Source organism: Heterodontus francisci, chromosome 20 (genome assembly GCF_036365525.1).
Source record: "Heterodontus francisci isolate sHetFra1 chromosome 20, sHetFra1.hap1, whole genome shotgun sequence".
Lineage (NCBI taxonomy): Eukaryota > Metazoa > Chordata > Chondrichthyes > Heterodontiformes > Heterodontidae > Heterodontus > Heterodontus francisci.
Genome location: NC_090390.1, coordinates 89,865,525 through 89,881,298, shown reverse-complemented (window position 1 = coordinate 89,881,298; position 15,774 = coordinate 89,865,525). Strand labels below are relative to the sequence as shown.

The 15,774-nt window shown below is 52.1% G+C and overlaps 1 protein-coding gene across 7 annotated transcripts in view; it reads right to left on the bottom strand.

Moving 5' to 3' along the window:
* The window catches only part of col17a1b (collagen, type XVII, alpha 1b), a 257,562-nt gene that overhangs the window by 114,850 nt on the left and 126,938 nt on the right, over positions 1-15,774 (bottom strand). For all 7 annotated transcript variants that reach the window (XM_068053211.1, XM_068053209.1, XM_068053212.1 and 4 more), the window contains 7 exons: positions 14,190-14,270; positions 11,967-12,035; positions 9,821-9,973; positions 5,141-5,209; positions 2,876-2,917; positions 1,845-1,988; positions 300-509 (listed from right to left, as the gene is read on the bottom strand). In XM_068053211.1, the coding sequence (XP_067909312.1) occupies positions 300-509; positions 1,845-1,988; positions 2,876-2,917; positions 5,141-5,209; positions 9,821-9,973; positions 11,967-12,035; positions 14,190-14,270 (768 nt within the window). The remainder of the gene's footprint in view (positions 1-299; positions 510-1,844; positions 1,989-2,875; positions 2,918-5,140; positions 5,210-9,820; positions 9,974-11,966; positions 12,036-14,189; positions 14,271-15,774) is intronic.

The window sequence follows — 15,774 nt, the reverse complement described above, 5'->3', positions numbered from 1 at the left end:
GGTGAGGTTGAGGGATATGGGGAGAAGGTGGATAGGAGGGATTGAGAGATATGAGGAGAAGGTGGGATTGAGGAATATGGGGAGAAAGTGGGATTGAGGAATATGGGGAGAAGGTGGGATTGAGGAATATGGGGAGAAGCTGGGTCAGTAAGGGATCCCAGAGGACAGAGATTTTGTGCTGATTTCAGTTGGAATCAGCTTGTTTCTTGAACGTTAATTATGGTGGAATCTCACAGCGCTTAACCCACACTCCCAACGCTGAGCAGTTTGGCCATTTTCCCAGGATTCTGTGCTCTCACCTCGATATTCCTTGGACTGTAGCTTGGCTGTGATCTGGTTCCATATGTTCCGCTCAATATCTGCCCCCGAGCCACCGGCTGCTGTGCTCAGACGCGTCCCTGACTCATCCTTCAGGATGTGTGACTGGTCAGACCGGTCAATAAACTTCGCATAGCTCGGTGCAGATTCCAAAGCATTCACACGAGATTTCAGCTTCCTCACCTCATCCGCTGACAGAAGAGAGTCACACGGGTTAGTGATTACAATATCAATTCTTTCTACCAACCTGGGCTCAACTTCAACAGTCTTTAACCATGAAGCCAGTTCTGTAAAGCTTGGAGAATGAGATCGGGATTACCAACACTGCTGTGAGTAAAACAGGAGAACAATCACCAGGACCATTTAAATCAGTTGTGGGTTTCCTTTCAGGGCTTTAGTCTAGTAATTATAAAATTGTTGGAGATGGGAAATAAAGGAGCTGTTCAACCAGGTGAGGCGGTTGGAGGGGGGGGGTAGTCACATGATCAAACCCCCAGGAATATGTCCAACCAGAGTTGGCGACCCTGTTACCAGATCAGGCCCTAAACAAAGCCTCTCCTCCCCTCCCCCAACACCACATCTCCCGCCCCCAACACCCCCCTCCCCCAACACCACCTCCCCCATTGCACCACCCCCCCCACTGTACCAACACCCCTGCCCCCACACTGTACCCCCCCCCCCCCACCACTGCACCACCCACTCCCTCAACACAGAGGCAAAGGCTGGAATTTCCTCCACATTCCAACTAAAATCGGTGCAAGCTGCAGGAAGATCAGGCAGAGGGGCCCACAGCATCATTCCCACCCCAACCTCAACCACTTACCCTGCTATTTCCACCAAGTTGTCTGCTGGCCACTCCTTTCCAGCCAGGCATGACCCCGGGGACCACCAAGGGGAAGGGTAACTCTAGCCCCTGGGTAGAAAACCTCTGGGTCCCCTGTAGATCCCAGGCCTCGGCTCAAAGTCCTAAAAACTCCCATTCCCTTGATGTAAAAGTAGCCACCGTCTCCTCACCTCAATTGTCTTCACTTGCAGTGGTCAATTCCCTCTGGGTGGTGGGGATTAGCCAGAAGCTCAACTTTGCACCCCTAATTAACCCCTAACTCTGCATGGGGTGGCAGCAGCGAGTGGAAGTCCTGCCTTCACCCCCACGCAGCCAACAAGATGAAAATCCAGGACAAACCCTCAACTCTTCCAACTTTCATTTCATTCTCGGGATGTGGGCGTTTCTCACTTGGTCGGCATTTGTTGCCCAACCTGGGAAAGTGGTGGTGAGACACTACCTTCACCACTGGTAGAAGGTTTGTTACAAACAGAGTGGTCACGAGGCCAGCTAAGAGGCAACCATGATGGTGTGGGACTGGAGTCACATATAGGCCCAGACTGGGCACGGACAGCAGAACATTCGTGACCCAATTAGTGAACCCACTATCTTCCCCTCCCCTTCTTCGCCCCCTTTCTTTCCCCTCTCCCAGTTCTCTGCCTCTCTCCCAGCCCCCATCCTTCCTCACTTCACCGTCACTCACCCAATGCAATGAGGCCAAAGAGAAGGCCCAGGAGCAGTAACCAGGCCAAGAGCAATCCCAGCAGCCACTTCCACCAGCTGCAGCAGCGACAGCAGGAGCACCAGGAGGGCACAGAGCCCAGACTCTCCTCACTCGATCGGATCTCTGCAAATGGAGGCACATGAAGCATGAGAAATATTTAATGTAGCCAGGGAACAGAAACCGACAGTCAGCAGAGCAGAGTTTGCTCAGGGATGAGGTGGTGTCTGCTATCGTCATGTGGAGGGTGAACCTGGGCTTTCTAAACAGAGGTAGAGAATACAACAGCAGGGAAGTTATGCTAAACATTTATAAAACAATGGTTTATACCAGCTGGAGGATTGTGTTTAATTCTGGGCACCACACTTTAGGAAGAATGGCAAGGCCTTGGAGAGGGTGCGGAGGAGATTTACTGGAACGGTCCGAGGGATGAGGAGTTTCAGTTAATGTGGAGAGACTGAAGAAGCTGCGATTGTTCTCCTTAGAACAGAGGAGGTTAAGAGGGAGATTTAATAGAGGTGTTCAAAATCAAGAGGGGTTTTGATAGAGTAAATAAGGGGAAACTGTTATTGGCAAACAGGTCAGTAACCAGAGGATGCAGAATTAAGGTAAATGACAAAAGAACCAGAGGGATCTGTTTTGACACAGTGAGTTGTTGTGATCTGGAACGCGCTGCCTGAAAGGGCGGTGGAAGCAGATTCAATAGGAATTTTCAAAAGGGAATTCGATAAATACTTGAAAGGGAAAAATTTGCTGGGCTGTTGGGAAAGAGCAGGGGGGAGTGAGTCTCATTGGATAGCTCCTTCAGAGAGCCAGCACAGGCACAATGGGCTGAATGGCCTCTTTCTGTGCTTTGTCATTCTATGATTCCAAACAGGGCTTTAGGGTTCTTTACATTCACAACCTCCGTGGCTTGAATTGTCACTGATTCTCACCCATATGTTTTAGCCTGGGTCAATTGGGCTCTATCGCACAATGTGGAGCATGGACCTGGCAGGGGTTTGTTTACTCACCTGCGTATGTTGCCTTGTCCTTCGTTGCCATCTTCAAACCTCCTGGACAAACAGAAACAGAAATACCCATTCACCAGTGAACAGGCAACAAGTGGGAACAGAACAACGTCAGATAGAGAGCATACAGAAATCAAGAGTATCAGATAGATAGAGAGTGCCAGCTAGAGTAATAAAGCTAGAGAGACAGACAGAGAGAGAGTATCAGATAGATAGAGAGTGCCAGCTAGAGTGATAAAGCTAGAGAGACAGACAGAGAGAGAGTATCAGATAGATAGAGAGTGCCAGCTAGAGTGATAAAGCTAGAGAGACAGACGGAGAGAGAGTATCAGACAGATAGAGAGTGCCAGCTAGAGTGATAAAGCTCGAGAGACAGACAGAGAGAGAGTATCAGATAGATAGAGAGTGCCAGCTAGAGTAATAAAGGTCGTGAGACAGACAGAGAGAGAGTATCAGATAGATAGAGAGTGCCAGCTAGAGTGATAAAGCTCGAGAGACAGACAGAGAGAGAGTATCAGATAGATAGAGAGTGCCAGCTAGAGTGATAAAGCTAGAGAGACAGACTGAGAGAGAGTATCAGATAGATAGAGAGTGCCAGCTCGAGTGATAAAGCTCGAGAGACAGACTGAGAGAGAGTATCAGATAGATAGAGAGTGCCAGCTAGAGTGATAAAGCTAGAGAGACAGACTGAGAGAGAGTATCAGATAGATAGAGAGTGCCAGCTAGAGTGATAAAGCTCGAGAGACAGACAGAGAGAGAGTATCAGATAGATAGAGAGTGCCAGCTAGAGTGATAAAGCTAGAGAGACAGACAGAGAGAGAGTATCAGACAGATAGAGAGTGCCAGCTAGAGTGATAAAGCTCGAGAGACAGACGGAGAGAGAGTATCAGATAGATAGACAGTGACAGCTGGAGTGATAAAGCTCGAGAGACAGACGGAGAGAGAGTATCAGATAGATAGAGAGTGCCAGCTAGAGTGATAAAGCTCGAGAGACAGACGGAGAGAGAGTATCAGATAGATAGAGAGTGCCAGCTCGAGTGATAAAGCTCGAGAGACAGACTGAGAGAGAGTATCAGATAGATAGAGAGTGCCAGCTAGAGTGATAAAGCTAGAGAGACAGACGGAGAGAGAGTATCAGATAGATAGAGAGTGCCAGCTGGAGTGATAAAGCTCGAGAGACAGACGGAGAGAGAGTATCAGATAGATAGAGAGTGCCAGCTAGAGTGATAAAGCTCGAGAGACAGACGGAGAGAGAGTATCAGACAGATAGAGAGTGCCAGCTAGAGTGATAAAGCTAGAGAGACAGACGGAGAGAGAGTATCAGACAGATAGAGAGTGCCAGCTAGAGTGATAAAGCTAGAGAGACAGACGGAGAGAGAGTATCAGATAGATAGAGAGTGCCAGCTGGAGTGATAAAGCTCGAGAGACAGACAGAGAGGGAGTATCAGATAGATAGAGAGTGACAGCTGGAGTGATAAAGCTAGAGAGACAGACAGAGAGAGAGTATCAGACAGATAGAGAGTGCCAGCTAGAGTGATAAAGCTCGAGAGACAGACGGAGAGAGAGTATCAGATAGATAGAGAGTGCCAGCTGGAGTGATAAAGCTCGAGAGACAGACGGAGAGAGAGTATCAGATAGATAGAGAGTGCCAGCTGGAGTGATAAAGCTCGAGAGACAGACAGAGAGAGAGTACCAGATAGATAGAGAGTGCCAGCTAGAGTGATAAAGCTCGAGAGACAGACAGAGAGAGAGTACCAGATAGATAGAGAGTGCCAGCTAGAGTGATAAAGCTCGAGAGACAGACGGAGAGAGAGTATCAGACAGATAGAGAGTGCCAGCTAGAGTGATAAAGCTCGAGAGACAGACGGAGAGAGAGTACCAGATAGATAGAGAGTGCCAGCTCGAGTGATAAAGCTCGAGAGACAGACTGAGAGAGAGTATCAGATAGATAGAGAGTGCCAGCTAGAGTGATAAATCTCGAGAGACAGACGGAGAGAGAGTACCAGATAGATAGAGAGTGCCAGCTAGAGTGATAAAGCTCGAGAGACAGACTGAGAGAGAGTATCAGATAGATAGAGAGTGCCAGCTAGAGTGATAAATCTCGAGAGACAGACGGAGAGAGAGTACCAGATAGATAGAGAGTGCCAGCTAGAGTGATAAAGCTCGAGAGACAGACGGAGAGAGGACCCGTGAACACTTTAGGTCCCCCCCCAGAGCCTGCAGGAGATGCTGATTCTCCTAATGCTGTTTATTCTGTCCTCCTCTTACCATTTGTTTGTGCCTTGACTCCTGTTCCAGGGCTGATGAACACCATCTGCTCCTTCTTCAATGTGTCATCTGTCAATGGTGGTGTGAGACACAAAAACCAGCATCAATTTACCCCGCGGAGTTTCACAACAGAAAATCCACCCTTCATGGTTCACATTAACTTTCCCCATTCTTCTAAAGTGGTACTGTCAGTCTGTGCCCTCAGAGCGAAGGAGAGGTGCAAGGGGCGAGAGGGTTACACGGGGCGAGAGGGGTATACGGGGCGAGAGGGGTATACGGGCGAGAGGGGTACACGGGGTTAGAGGGGTACACGGGGTTAGAGGGGTACACGGGGCATGAGGGGTATACAGGCGAGAGGGGTACACGGGGTTAGAGGGGTACACGGGGAATGTGGGGTACACGGGGCGAGAGGGGTACACGGGGCGAGAGGGGTACATGGGGCATGAGGGGTACATGGGGCGAGAGGGGTACACGGAGCATGAGAGATACATGGGGCGAGAGGGGTACACGGGGCGAGAGGGGTACACGGGGCGAGAGGGGTACATGGGGCGAGAGGGGTACACGGAGCATGAGAGATACATGGGGCGAGAGGGGTACACGGGGCGAGAGGGGTACACGGGGCGAGAGGGGTACACGGGGCGAGAGGGGTACACGGGGTGAGAGGGGTACACGGGGCGAGAGGGGTACATGGGGCGAGAGGGGTACATGGGGCGAGAGGGGTACATGGGGCGAGAGGGGTACACGGGGCGAGAGAGGTACACGGGGCGAGAGGGGTACACGGGGCGAGAGGGGTACACGGGGCGAGAGGGGTACACGGGGAATGTGGGGTACACGGGGCGAGAGAGGTACACGGGGCGAGAGAGGTACACGGGGCGAGAGAGGTACACGGGGCGAGAGAGGTACACGGGGCGAGAGAGGTACACGGGGCGAGAGAGGTACACGGGGCGAGAGGGGTACACGGGGCGAGAGGGGTACACGGGGCGAGAGGGGTACACGGGGCGAGAGGGGTACACGGGGAATGTGGGGTACACGGGGCGAGAGAGGTACACGGGGCGAGAGGGGTATACAGGCGAGAGGGGTACACGGGGTTAGAGGGGTACACGGGGTTAGAGGGGTACACGGGGTTAGAGGGGTACACGGAGCATGAGGGATACACGGGGCGAGAGGGATACACGGGGCGAGAGGGGTACACGGGGCGAGAGGGGTACACGGGGCGAGAGGGGTACACGGGGCGAGAGGGGTACACGGGGCGAGAGGGGTACACGGGGCGAGAGGGGTACACGGGGCGAGAGGGGTACACGGGGCGAGAGGGGTACAGGCGCGAGAGGGGTACAGGCGCGAGAGGGGTACACGGGGCATGAGGGGTACACGGGGCATGAGGGGTACACGGGGCATGAGGGGTACACGGGGCGAGAGGGGTACACGGGGCGAGAGGGGTACACGGGGCGAGAGGGGTACACGGGGCGAGAGGGGTACACGGGGCGAGAGGGGTACACGGGGCGAGAGGGGTACACGGGGCGAGAGGGGTACACGAGGAATGTGGGGTACACGGGGCGAGTGGGGTACACGGGGCGAGAGGGGTACACGGGGCGAGAGGGGTACACGGGGCGAGAGGGGTACACGGGGCGAGAGGGGTACACGGGGCGAGAGGGGTACACGGGGCGAGAGGGGTTTTGGGTGAGAGGGGTACATGGGGCATGAGGGGTTCACGGGGCATGAGGGGTACAAGGGGCGAGAGGGGTACAAGGGGCGAGAGGGGTACAAGGGGCGAGAGGGGTACAAGGGGCGAGAGGGGTACAAGGGGCGAGAGGGGTACACGGGGCGAGAGGGGTACACGGGGCGAGAGGGGTACACGGGGCGAGAGGGGTACAGGCGCGAGAGGGGTACAGGCGCGAGAGGGGTACACGAGGTTAGAGGGGTACACGGGGTTAGAGGGATACACGGAGCATGAGGGATACACGGGGCGAGAGGGATACACGGGGCGAGAGGGATACACGGGGCGAGAGGGATACACGGGGCGAGAGGGATACACGGGGCGAGAGGGATACACGGGGCATGAGGGGTACACGGGGCATGAGGGGTACACGGGGCATGAGGGGTACACGGGGCATGAGGGGTACACGGGGCATGAGGGGTACACGGGGCATGAGGGGTACACGGGGCATGAGGGGTACACGGGGCATGAGGGGTACAGGGGGCGAGAGGGGTACACGGGGCGAGAGTGGTACACGGGGCGAGAGTGGTACACGGGGCGAGAGTGGTACACGGGGCGAGAGGGGTACACGGGGCGAGAGGGGTACACGAGGAATGTGGGGTACACGGGGCGAGTGGGGTACACGGGGCGAGAGGGGTACACGGGGCGAGAGGGGTACACGGGGCGAGAGGGGTACACGGGGCGAGAGGGGTACACGGGGCGAGAGGGTTACACCTTTACTGCATGCAGCTGTGGTGAAGGATTTGACCTGGCAGGAACCTTCACTTTTCTCTTACTCGTGCCTCCTTGTCTATTTCTGGTATTTGTCAATTTCTTTTTATTTCCCCTTCCTAACCTCCTGGAAGATGGCAGGATCCCCAAAGACACATTGTACAGCGAGCTCGCCACTGGTATCAGACCCACCGGCCGTCCATGTCTCCGTTATAAAGACGTCTGCAAACGCGACATGAAATCGTGTGACATTGATCACAAGTCGTGGGAGTCAGTTGCCAGCATTCGCCAGAGCTGGCGGGCAGCCATAAAGACAGGGCTAAATTGTGGCGAGTCGAAGAGACTTAGTAGTTGGCAGGAAAAAAGACAGAGGCGCAAGGGGAGAGCCAACTGTGCAACAGCCCCAACAAACAAATTTCTCTGCAGCACCTGTGGAAGAGTCTGTCACTCCAGAATTGGCCTTTATAGCCACTCCAGGCGCTGCTTCACAAACCACTGACCACCTCCAGGCGCGTATCCATTGTCTCTCGAGATAAGGAGGCCCAAAAGAAACCTCCTGACCTCTTTGTTAATCTCCATCCCATAGTATTTCCATAGCAACAACTTATTCCAGTTGTAATTGCCAGGATTTCCTCCCCAATGTGAATATTAAGAAAGACATGGACTGGAGCTTGTTACTTCTCAGTTCTGTGTGGCAATGGGCACTGCGATCACGGTCGCTACTGGACATGTGATCAGTGCCAGCTAAATAAATTCTTTTCCTCCTCCTGATTCTTCCTCAGGTACCCGGAACCCTTTGGCCCAAATGGCCATTCCTGATGTCAGAGTCTAGCCCAGATGACAACTAACTATTCATCCAATGGGGCGAGAGTCAAGCCTGATCTTACTGCGGAAGTAGGGGGTCACTGGATGGCAGTCCACTACAAGAACCATCGCTGTTTTCCCCCTCCCTCGTGCTGTGCACTGAGCTCCAATGAAGTTCCCCCACTACTGCCTTAGCTGAGATTGGATCACTCAGCACCGAGATCAAAGCTCTGTGCTCCCAGTGGCTGTGTGGCCCTCAAGGAGCCTGGACACAGTGGGCATTCAGAATTATTTTTTCGGCAAAAGTGCCTGGGAACTGTTTGACTGTGACAGCTGCACGCCCAGGGCCGGGACACGCACCGAGCTTGGTTGTTGCCAAGACTGGAGACTCTGGCAATGCTGCACCGAGTTGGGTTTGGGTTTGGGTTTGGGTTCTGCCCACAATTGGGACTGCGGTTGGGATATACACGGAGTTGCGTTTGGGGTTGGAACCAGAGAACCAGAGAAAAGTTACAGCACAGAAAGAGGCCATTCAGCCTCTCGTGTCTGCGATGGTTGAGAAAACTAGCCGCCCAATCCAATACCACCTTCCAACACCTGGTCCGTAGCCTTGCAGGTTACAGCACGTCAGGTGCAGGTCCAGATACCTTTCTAAAGAGTTGAGGATTTCTGCCTCCCCCATGATTCCGGGCAGTGAATTGCAGACACCCACCACCCTCTGGGTTAAAAAGTTTTTCCTCATGTCCCCTCTAATCCTTCTACCAATCACCTTAAATCTGAGCCCCCTGGTAATTGACCTTTCTGCCAGGGGAAACAGGTCCTTCCTGTCTACTCTATCTAGGCCCCTCATAATTTTGTACACCTCAATCAAGTCACCTCGCAGCCTCCTTCGTTCCAGGGAAAACAACCCTAGCCGATCATAGCTGCAACTTTTGAGCCCTGGCAACATTCTTGTAAATCTCCTCTGTACTCTCTCCAGAACAATTATGTCCTTTCTGTAATGTGGTGACCAGAACTGTACGCAATACTCCAGCTGTGGCCTAACCAGCATTTTATACAGTTCTGCGTTACATCCCTGCTTCTGTATTCTATACCTCGGCCAATAAAGGATAGCATTCCATATGCCTTCTTCACCACTCTATCTACCTGTCCTGCCACCTTCAGGGACCTGTGAACATGCACTCCAAGGTCTCTCACTTCTTCTACCCCTCTCAATATCCTCCTGTTTATTGTGTATTCCCTCGCTTTGTTTGCCCTCCCCAAATGCAACACCTTTTGGGTTTTGGGCTTGCATTGTGCCCACGATTGGGGTTGGTATGTGCCCGGGTTTGGGTTGGGTTGTGCCCAGGGTTGGGTTGTGCCCGGGTTTGGGTTGGGTTGTGCCCAGGGTTGGGTTTAGCTATAGCCAGGGCAGGGTAGGGTATCTATCGGCGAGCAGGTTTGAACATTACCAGTGAAGCTGGCAGAAGCAGGGGTGAAGAATTTGCCACTGTCCTTGCTCATGATCAGAAGCTCGGTGTCCTTCTTTGGAGGAGAGTTTTCCTTCTCCAGCAGCAGAAACTTGTAATCTTTCTGTAAAATATCGTCCGTGCTCGTGGTCCCCACTATGGAAAGAAATATTATGAACAGCGACTCGCTAACGCATCCAGAACCCTGACGCACCCAACACAACATCAGCAGAGACCAGTATATCTGGGAAATTAAGACCAACCCAGTATCAGAATCCATAAATGGCAACAGAAATAGTCCCACAGTGTGGCCTTTAAACTGTACCCAGAGAAGCAGCATGCTGGCAATGCTAATGGGAAGGATATCAGAGTGCTGGGGTATCAGAGTACTGTGGGTATTAGTGTGCTCGGGTATCAGTGTGCTGGGGTATCAGAGTACTGCGGGTATCAGAGTGCTGTGGGTATCAGAGTGCTGTGGGTATCAGAGTGCTGTGGGTATCAGAGTGCTGGGGTATCAGTGTGCTGGGGTATCAGTGTGCTGGGGTATCACAATACTGGGGTATCAGAGTACTGTGGGTATCAGAGTACTGTGGGTATCAGAGTACTGTGGGTATCAGAGTGCTGTGGGTATCAATGTGCTGGGGTATCAGTGTGCTGGGGTATCAGTGTGCTGGGGTATCACAATACTGGGGTATCAGAGTACTGTGGGTATCAGAGTACTGTGGGTATCAGAGTACTGTGGGTATCAGAGTGCTGGGGTATCAGTGTGCTGGGGTATCAGTGTGCTGGGGTATCAGTGTGCTGGGGTATCAGAGTACTGTGGGTATCAGAGTACTGTGGGTATCAGAGTGCTGGGGTATCAGTGTGCTGGGGTATCAGTGTGCTGGGGTATCAGAGTACTGGGGTATCAGAGTACTGTGGGTATCAGAGTACTGTGGGTATCAGAGTACTGTGGGTATCAGAGTGCTGTGGGTATCAGAGTGCTGGGGTATGTGCTGGGGTATCAGAGTACTGTGGGTATCAGAGTGCTGGGGTATCAGTGTGCTGGGGTATCAGTGTGCTGGGGTATCAGTGTGCTGGGGTATCAGAGTACAGTGGGTATCAGAGTACTGTGGGTATCAGAGTACTGTGGGTATCAGAGTGCTGTGGGTATCAGAGTGCTGGGGTATGTGCTGGGGTATCAGTGTGCTGGGGTATCAGAGTACTGTGGGTATCAGAGTACTGTGGGTATCAGAGTACTGTGGGTATCAGAGTACTGTGGGTATCAGTGTGCTGGGGTATCAGTGTGCTGGGGTATCAGTGTACTTGGATATCAGAGTGCTGGGGTATCAGTGTGCTGGGGTATCAGTGTGCTGGGGTATCAGTGTGCTGGGGTATCAGTGTGCTGGGGTATCAGAGTACTGTGGGTATCAGAGTACTGTAGGTATCAGAGTGCTGGGGTATCAGAGTACTGTGGGTATCAGTGTGCTGGGGTATCAGTGTGCTGGGGTATCAGTGTGCTGGGGTATCAGTGTGCTGGGGTATCAGAGTACTGTGGGTATCAGTGTGGGGGTATCAGAGTACTGTGGGTATCAGTGTGGGGGTATCAATGCACTGGGATTGCTGGGGTATCAGAGTACTGCGGGTATCAGAGTGCTGGGGTATCAGTGTGCTGGGGTATCAGAGTACTGTGGGTATCAGAGTGCTGGGGTATCAGAGTACTGTGGGTATCAGAGTACTGTGGGTATCAGAGTACTGTGGGTATCAGAGTGCTGTGGGTATCAGAGTGCTGCGGGTATCAGAGTGCTGTGGGTATCAGAGTGCTGTGGGTATCAGTGTGCTGTGGGTATCAGTGTGCTGTGGGTATCAGTGTGCTGTGGGTATCAGTGTGCTGGGGTATCAGTGTGCTGGGGTATCAGTGTGCTGGGGTATCAGAGTACTTGGGTATCAGAGTACTGTGGGTATCAGTGCGCTGGGGTATCTGTGCGCTGGGGTATCTGTGCGCTGGAGTATCTGTGCGCTGGAGTATCTGTGCGCTGGGGTATCTGTGCGCTGGGGTATCTGTGCGCTGGGGTATCTGTGCGCTGGGGTATCTGTGCGCTGGGGTATCTGTGCGCTGGGGTATCTGTGCGCTGGGGTATCAGGATAAAAATGAGCGCCTGTCACTGACCTGTGGAGCTGTTCTGAGCCGTCGAGACAACACTGGAATTCGACACCAGGTTTTTCTTCACCCCCAACACTAGAGGGGCAGTGACAGGAGTGGCACAATCAGTCATCACAGCCCCAGAAGAGAATTAAATAAACACAGTGAGAACACAGAAATTCATCAAAGCTCAGAACTAACACACTTCATCACCCATTCACCAGATCCCTGCTTAAGGTGTGACTCTCACTGAGATACAGTTCCTGAAGGTGCTGACTCTCACTGGGGGACAGTTCCTGAAGGTGCTGACTCTCACTGGGGGACAGTTCCTGAAGGTGCTGACTCTCACTGGGGAACAGTTCCCAAAGGTGCTGACACTCACTGGGGGACAGTTCCTGAAGGTGCTGACTCTCACTGGGGGACAGTTCCTGAAGGTGCTGACTCTCACTGGGGAACAGTTCCCAAAGGTGCTGACTCTCACTGGGATACAGTTCCCAAAGGTGCTGACACTCACTGGGGGACAGTTCCTGAAGGTGCTGACTCTCACTGGGGGACAGTTCCTGAAGGTGCTGACTCTCACTGGGGGACAGTTCCTGAAGGTGCTGACTCTCACTGGGGAACAGTTCCCAAAGGTGCTGACTCTCACTTGGGGACAGTTCCCAAAGGTGCTGACTCTCACTGGGGAACAGTTCCTGAAGGTGCTGACTCTCACTTGGGGACAGTTCCTGAAGGTGCTGACTCTCACTGGGGGACAGTTCCCGAAGGTGCTGACTCTCACTGGGGGACAGTTCCTGAAGGTGCTGACTCTCACTTGGGGACAGTTCCTGAAGGTGCTGACTCTCACTGGGGGACAGTTCCTGAAGGTGCTGACTCTCACTGGGGGACAGTTCCTGAAGGTGCTGACTCTCACTGGGGGACAGTTTCAAGAGTGTCAATGGTCCTCGAAGTCTCACCTATGTGACAGAATTAGGATAGAGCAGATGAATGCATGGCCGGAGAGATGGTGCAGGAGGGAGGGCTTTAAATTCTTGGGGCAATGAGACCAGTTCTGAGGAGATGGATCCTGGAGAAACCAGACAGGTTGCACCTGACTAGGACTAGGGCCAATATTGTGATGGGGAGGGTTTAAGCTAGTTTGGTAGAGAGAAGGGAATCTGAGCATCAATTCAGAAGGGAGAGGAGGTGAGTAAATGTGTTGGAAGGCAAAGAAAACAAAGAATGGAAAATAGACAACAAAGGAGTTGTTCAGTGATTTGAGGTATACACTTCAATGCAAGCAGTTGAATAAATAAGACAGATGAGCTGAGGGCACAGAGAGGCACTGGGAGTGTGATATCATAGCTATTACTAAAACATGTCTTTAAGAAGGACAGAAATGGCATCTCAACACTCTGAGTTAGAGGGTTTTCAGGCGGGATAGAGAGGGGGATATAAAAGGATGGGGGGTCATAATATTGGTTAAAGAAACAATCACAGCTGTGAGGAGGGTTGATATTCTAGAAAAAGCATCAAATGAGGCTATATGGGTTGAACTGTGGAACAGAAAAGCGGCAATCACACTGCTGGGAGTGTACTATAGACTCCCAAAAAGTCAGAGGGAGATAGAAGAGCAGATATGTAGGTAAATCTCTGAGCATTATGTCCTGCCTGAGGGTGTGGTGGAGGCAGATACAATAGGGCTTTCAAAAGGGAATAGATAAGAACATAAAGAGAAAACATTTGCAGGGCTACGAGCAAAGGGTGCAGGAGTGGGATGAGCTGAGTTGCTGTTGCAGAGAGCCAGCACTGACAGGATAGGCCGAATGGCCTCCTTCTGCGCAGTTAGCATTCTATGATTTTGTGAACTTGGGCAGTGAGTTTCGACAGGGTATTGAATCGTGGGAGCATCATGAGATTCTGTGCTCACTCAGTGACCTCAGGCTGCAGGAACCAGTGCACAGCAGTGGGAGATGGTGCAACTGGTATTTCCCTTCCTGAGACTCAGGGCACTGGGGCTCATTGACTCCCTCCTCCTGACACCAATTAACTCAACACATACTGAGATTCAAAGCTGTCACCTTCCTGGGCTGTGCCAAACCAGCTGTGTTGCTACCCAGTCACCCCGTTACCCAGTTACCCCTTTACTAAGTTACCCCATTTCCCCACTATTCTCTTAACCTATTAACCATTGTGCCCTGTCCACAGTGATGTGAACAGAGTTGGTGCTGTTGAAGAGGGGAGTGCTGTTGTAGTGATCGGTGCAATACTCACCCGAGTTGGAGCTGGTCTGAGTCGGAGTAGGACTGGTAACCAGGCTGGATGTGGGTGTTAGATTATTCTGAACCCCTTGAACTGTCAACGAGAAAAAGAAGATAAAAAAGCAGAGTTAAAGTGGAGTGGGAGTGGAGTTAGCAGTGAGCAGAGACTGAGACTGGCCTTACACCACCACTCCTGGTTGTAGTTCTGGGATAACTCGGTTTACAGCATGAGGCCAATCCCACTGCATCGAGTGATATAAACAACCAGTGGTTAAACCTCGCTGGCTTATCTCTGAGCACTGGACCTCCCCTGATGTTTGGAGATGTCCGTGTGAGGCCAATGGAACAGGACGAGCCCTGGAGAGCTCCAGGGGCACTGATTCCACATGCTGCTGTCGGAGCAGGTGGCCAAAACCAGCTCCACCAATAGCCAGGCTCAGTGTGGGGGTTAAGGGTCAGTCTATAGCGAGGGGGTCAGGCTCAGTGTGGGGTTGTCAGTCTGTAGCGAGGGGGTTAGGGTCAGTGTGGGGTCAAGGGTCAGTCTGTAGTGAGTGGGTCAGGTTCAGTGTTGGGTCATGGGTCAGGCTCAACAACAACAACTTGCATTTTTACAGAGCCTTTAACATAGAAAAAGGTTCCAGGCAATTTCAAACCTGTGTGATCAGGCAAGATTTTAAATGAGCCACATAAGGCGATATTAGGACAGATGACCAAAAGCTTGGCCAGTTTTAAGGTGCATCTTAAAGGAGGAGAGAGAGGTAGAGAGACGGACAGGGTTGGAGAGGGAATTCCAGATCATAGGGTCCAGGCAGCTGAAGGAATATTCACCAATGGCAAAGCAATGGAAATTGGGGGATGCTCAAGCAGCAGAATTGGATGAGCATAGATATCTCGGAGAGTTGTCAGGCTGGAGGAGCCTACAGATAGGGAGAGGTGAGGCCATGGAGAGAGTGGAACACAAGGACGAGAATTTTAAAATTGAGGTGTTACCAGACAGTCAGTGAGCACAGGGAGTAATAGGTGAACGGGACTTTGTGTGAGTTAGGATATGGTCTGCAGGATTTTGAATGAGTCATCGAGTGATAGAGATTCATAGAGTCATTTAGGCATAGCAGGAGGCCATTTGGCCCATCGAGTCCATGCCGGCTCTCCACGGAACAATCCAGTCAGTCCCAATCCCCTGCTCGATCCCCATGGCCCTGCAAGTTTATTTCCTTCAAGTGCCCATCCAATTTCCTTTTGAAATTACTGTTTCTGCTTCCACCACCCTTGTGGGCAGTGAGTTCCAGACCATTAACACTCGCTCAGTAAAAAAGTTCTTCCTCACATTTCCCCTGCATCTTTCACCCAAAACCTTCAATCTGTGTCCCCTAGTCATTGTATCATCCGTTAATGGGAAGAGTTTTTCCTTGTCTAACTTATGCAAACCTGTCATAATCTTGTACACCTCTATCAAATCTCCTCTCAATCTCCTTTGCTCCAGGGGGAACAACCCCAGCTTCTCCAACCTAACCCTGTCACTAAAATCCCCCATCCTTGGAACCATTCGAGTAAATCTCCTCTGCACCCTCTCCAGGACCCTCACATCCTTCCTAAAG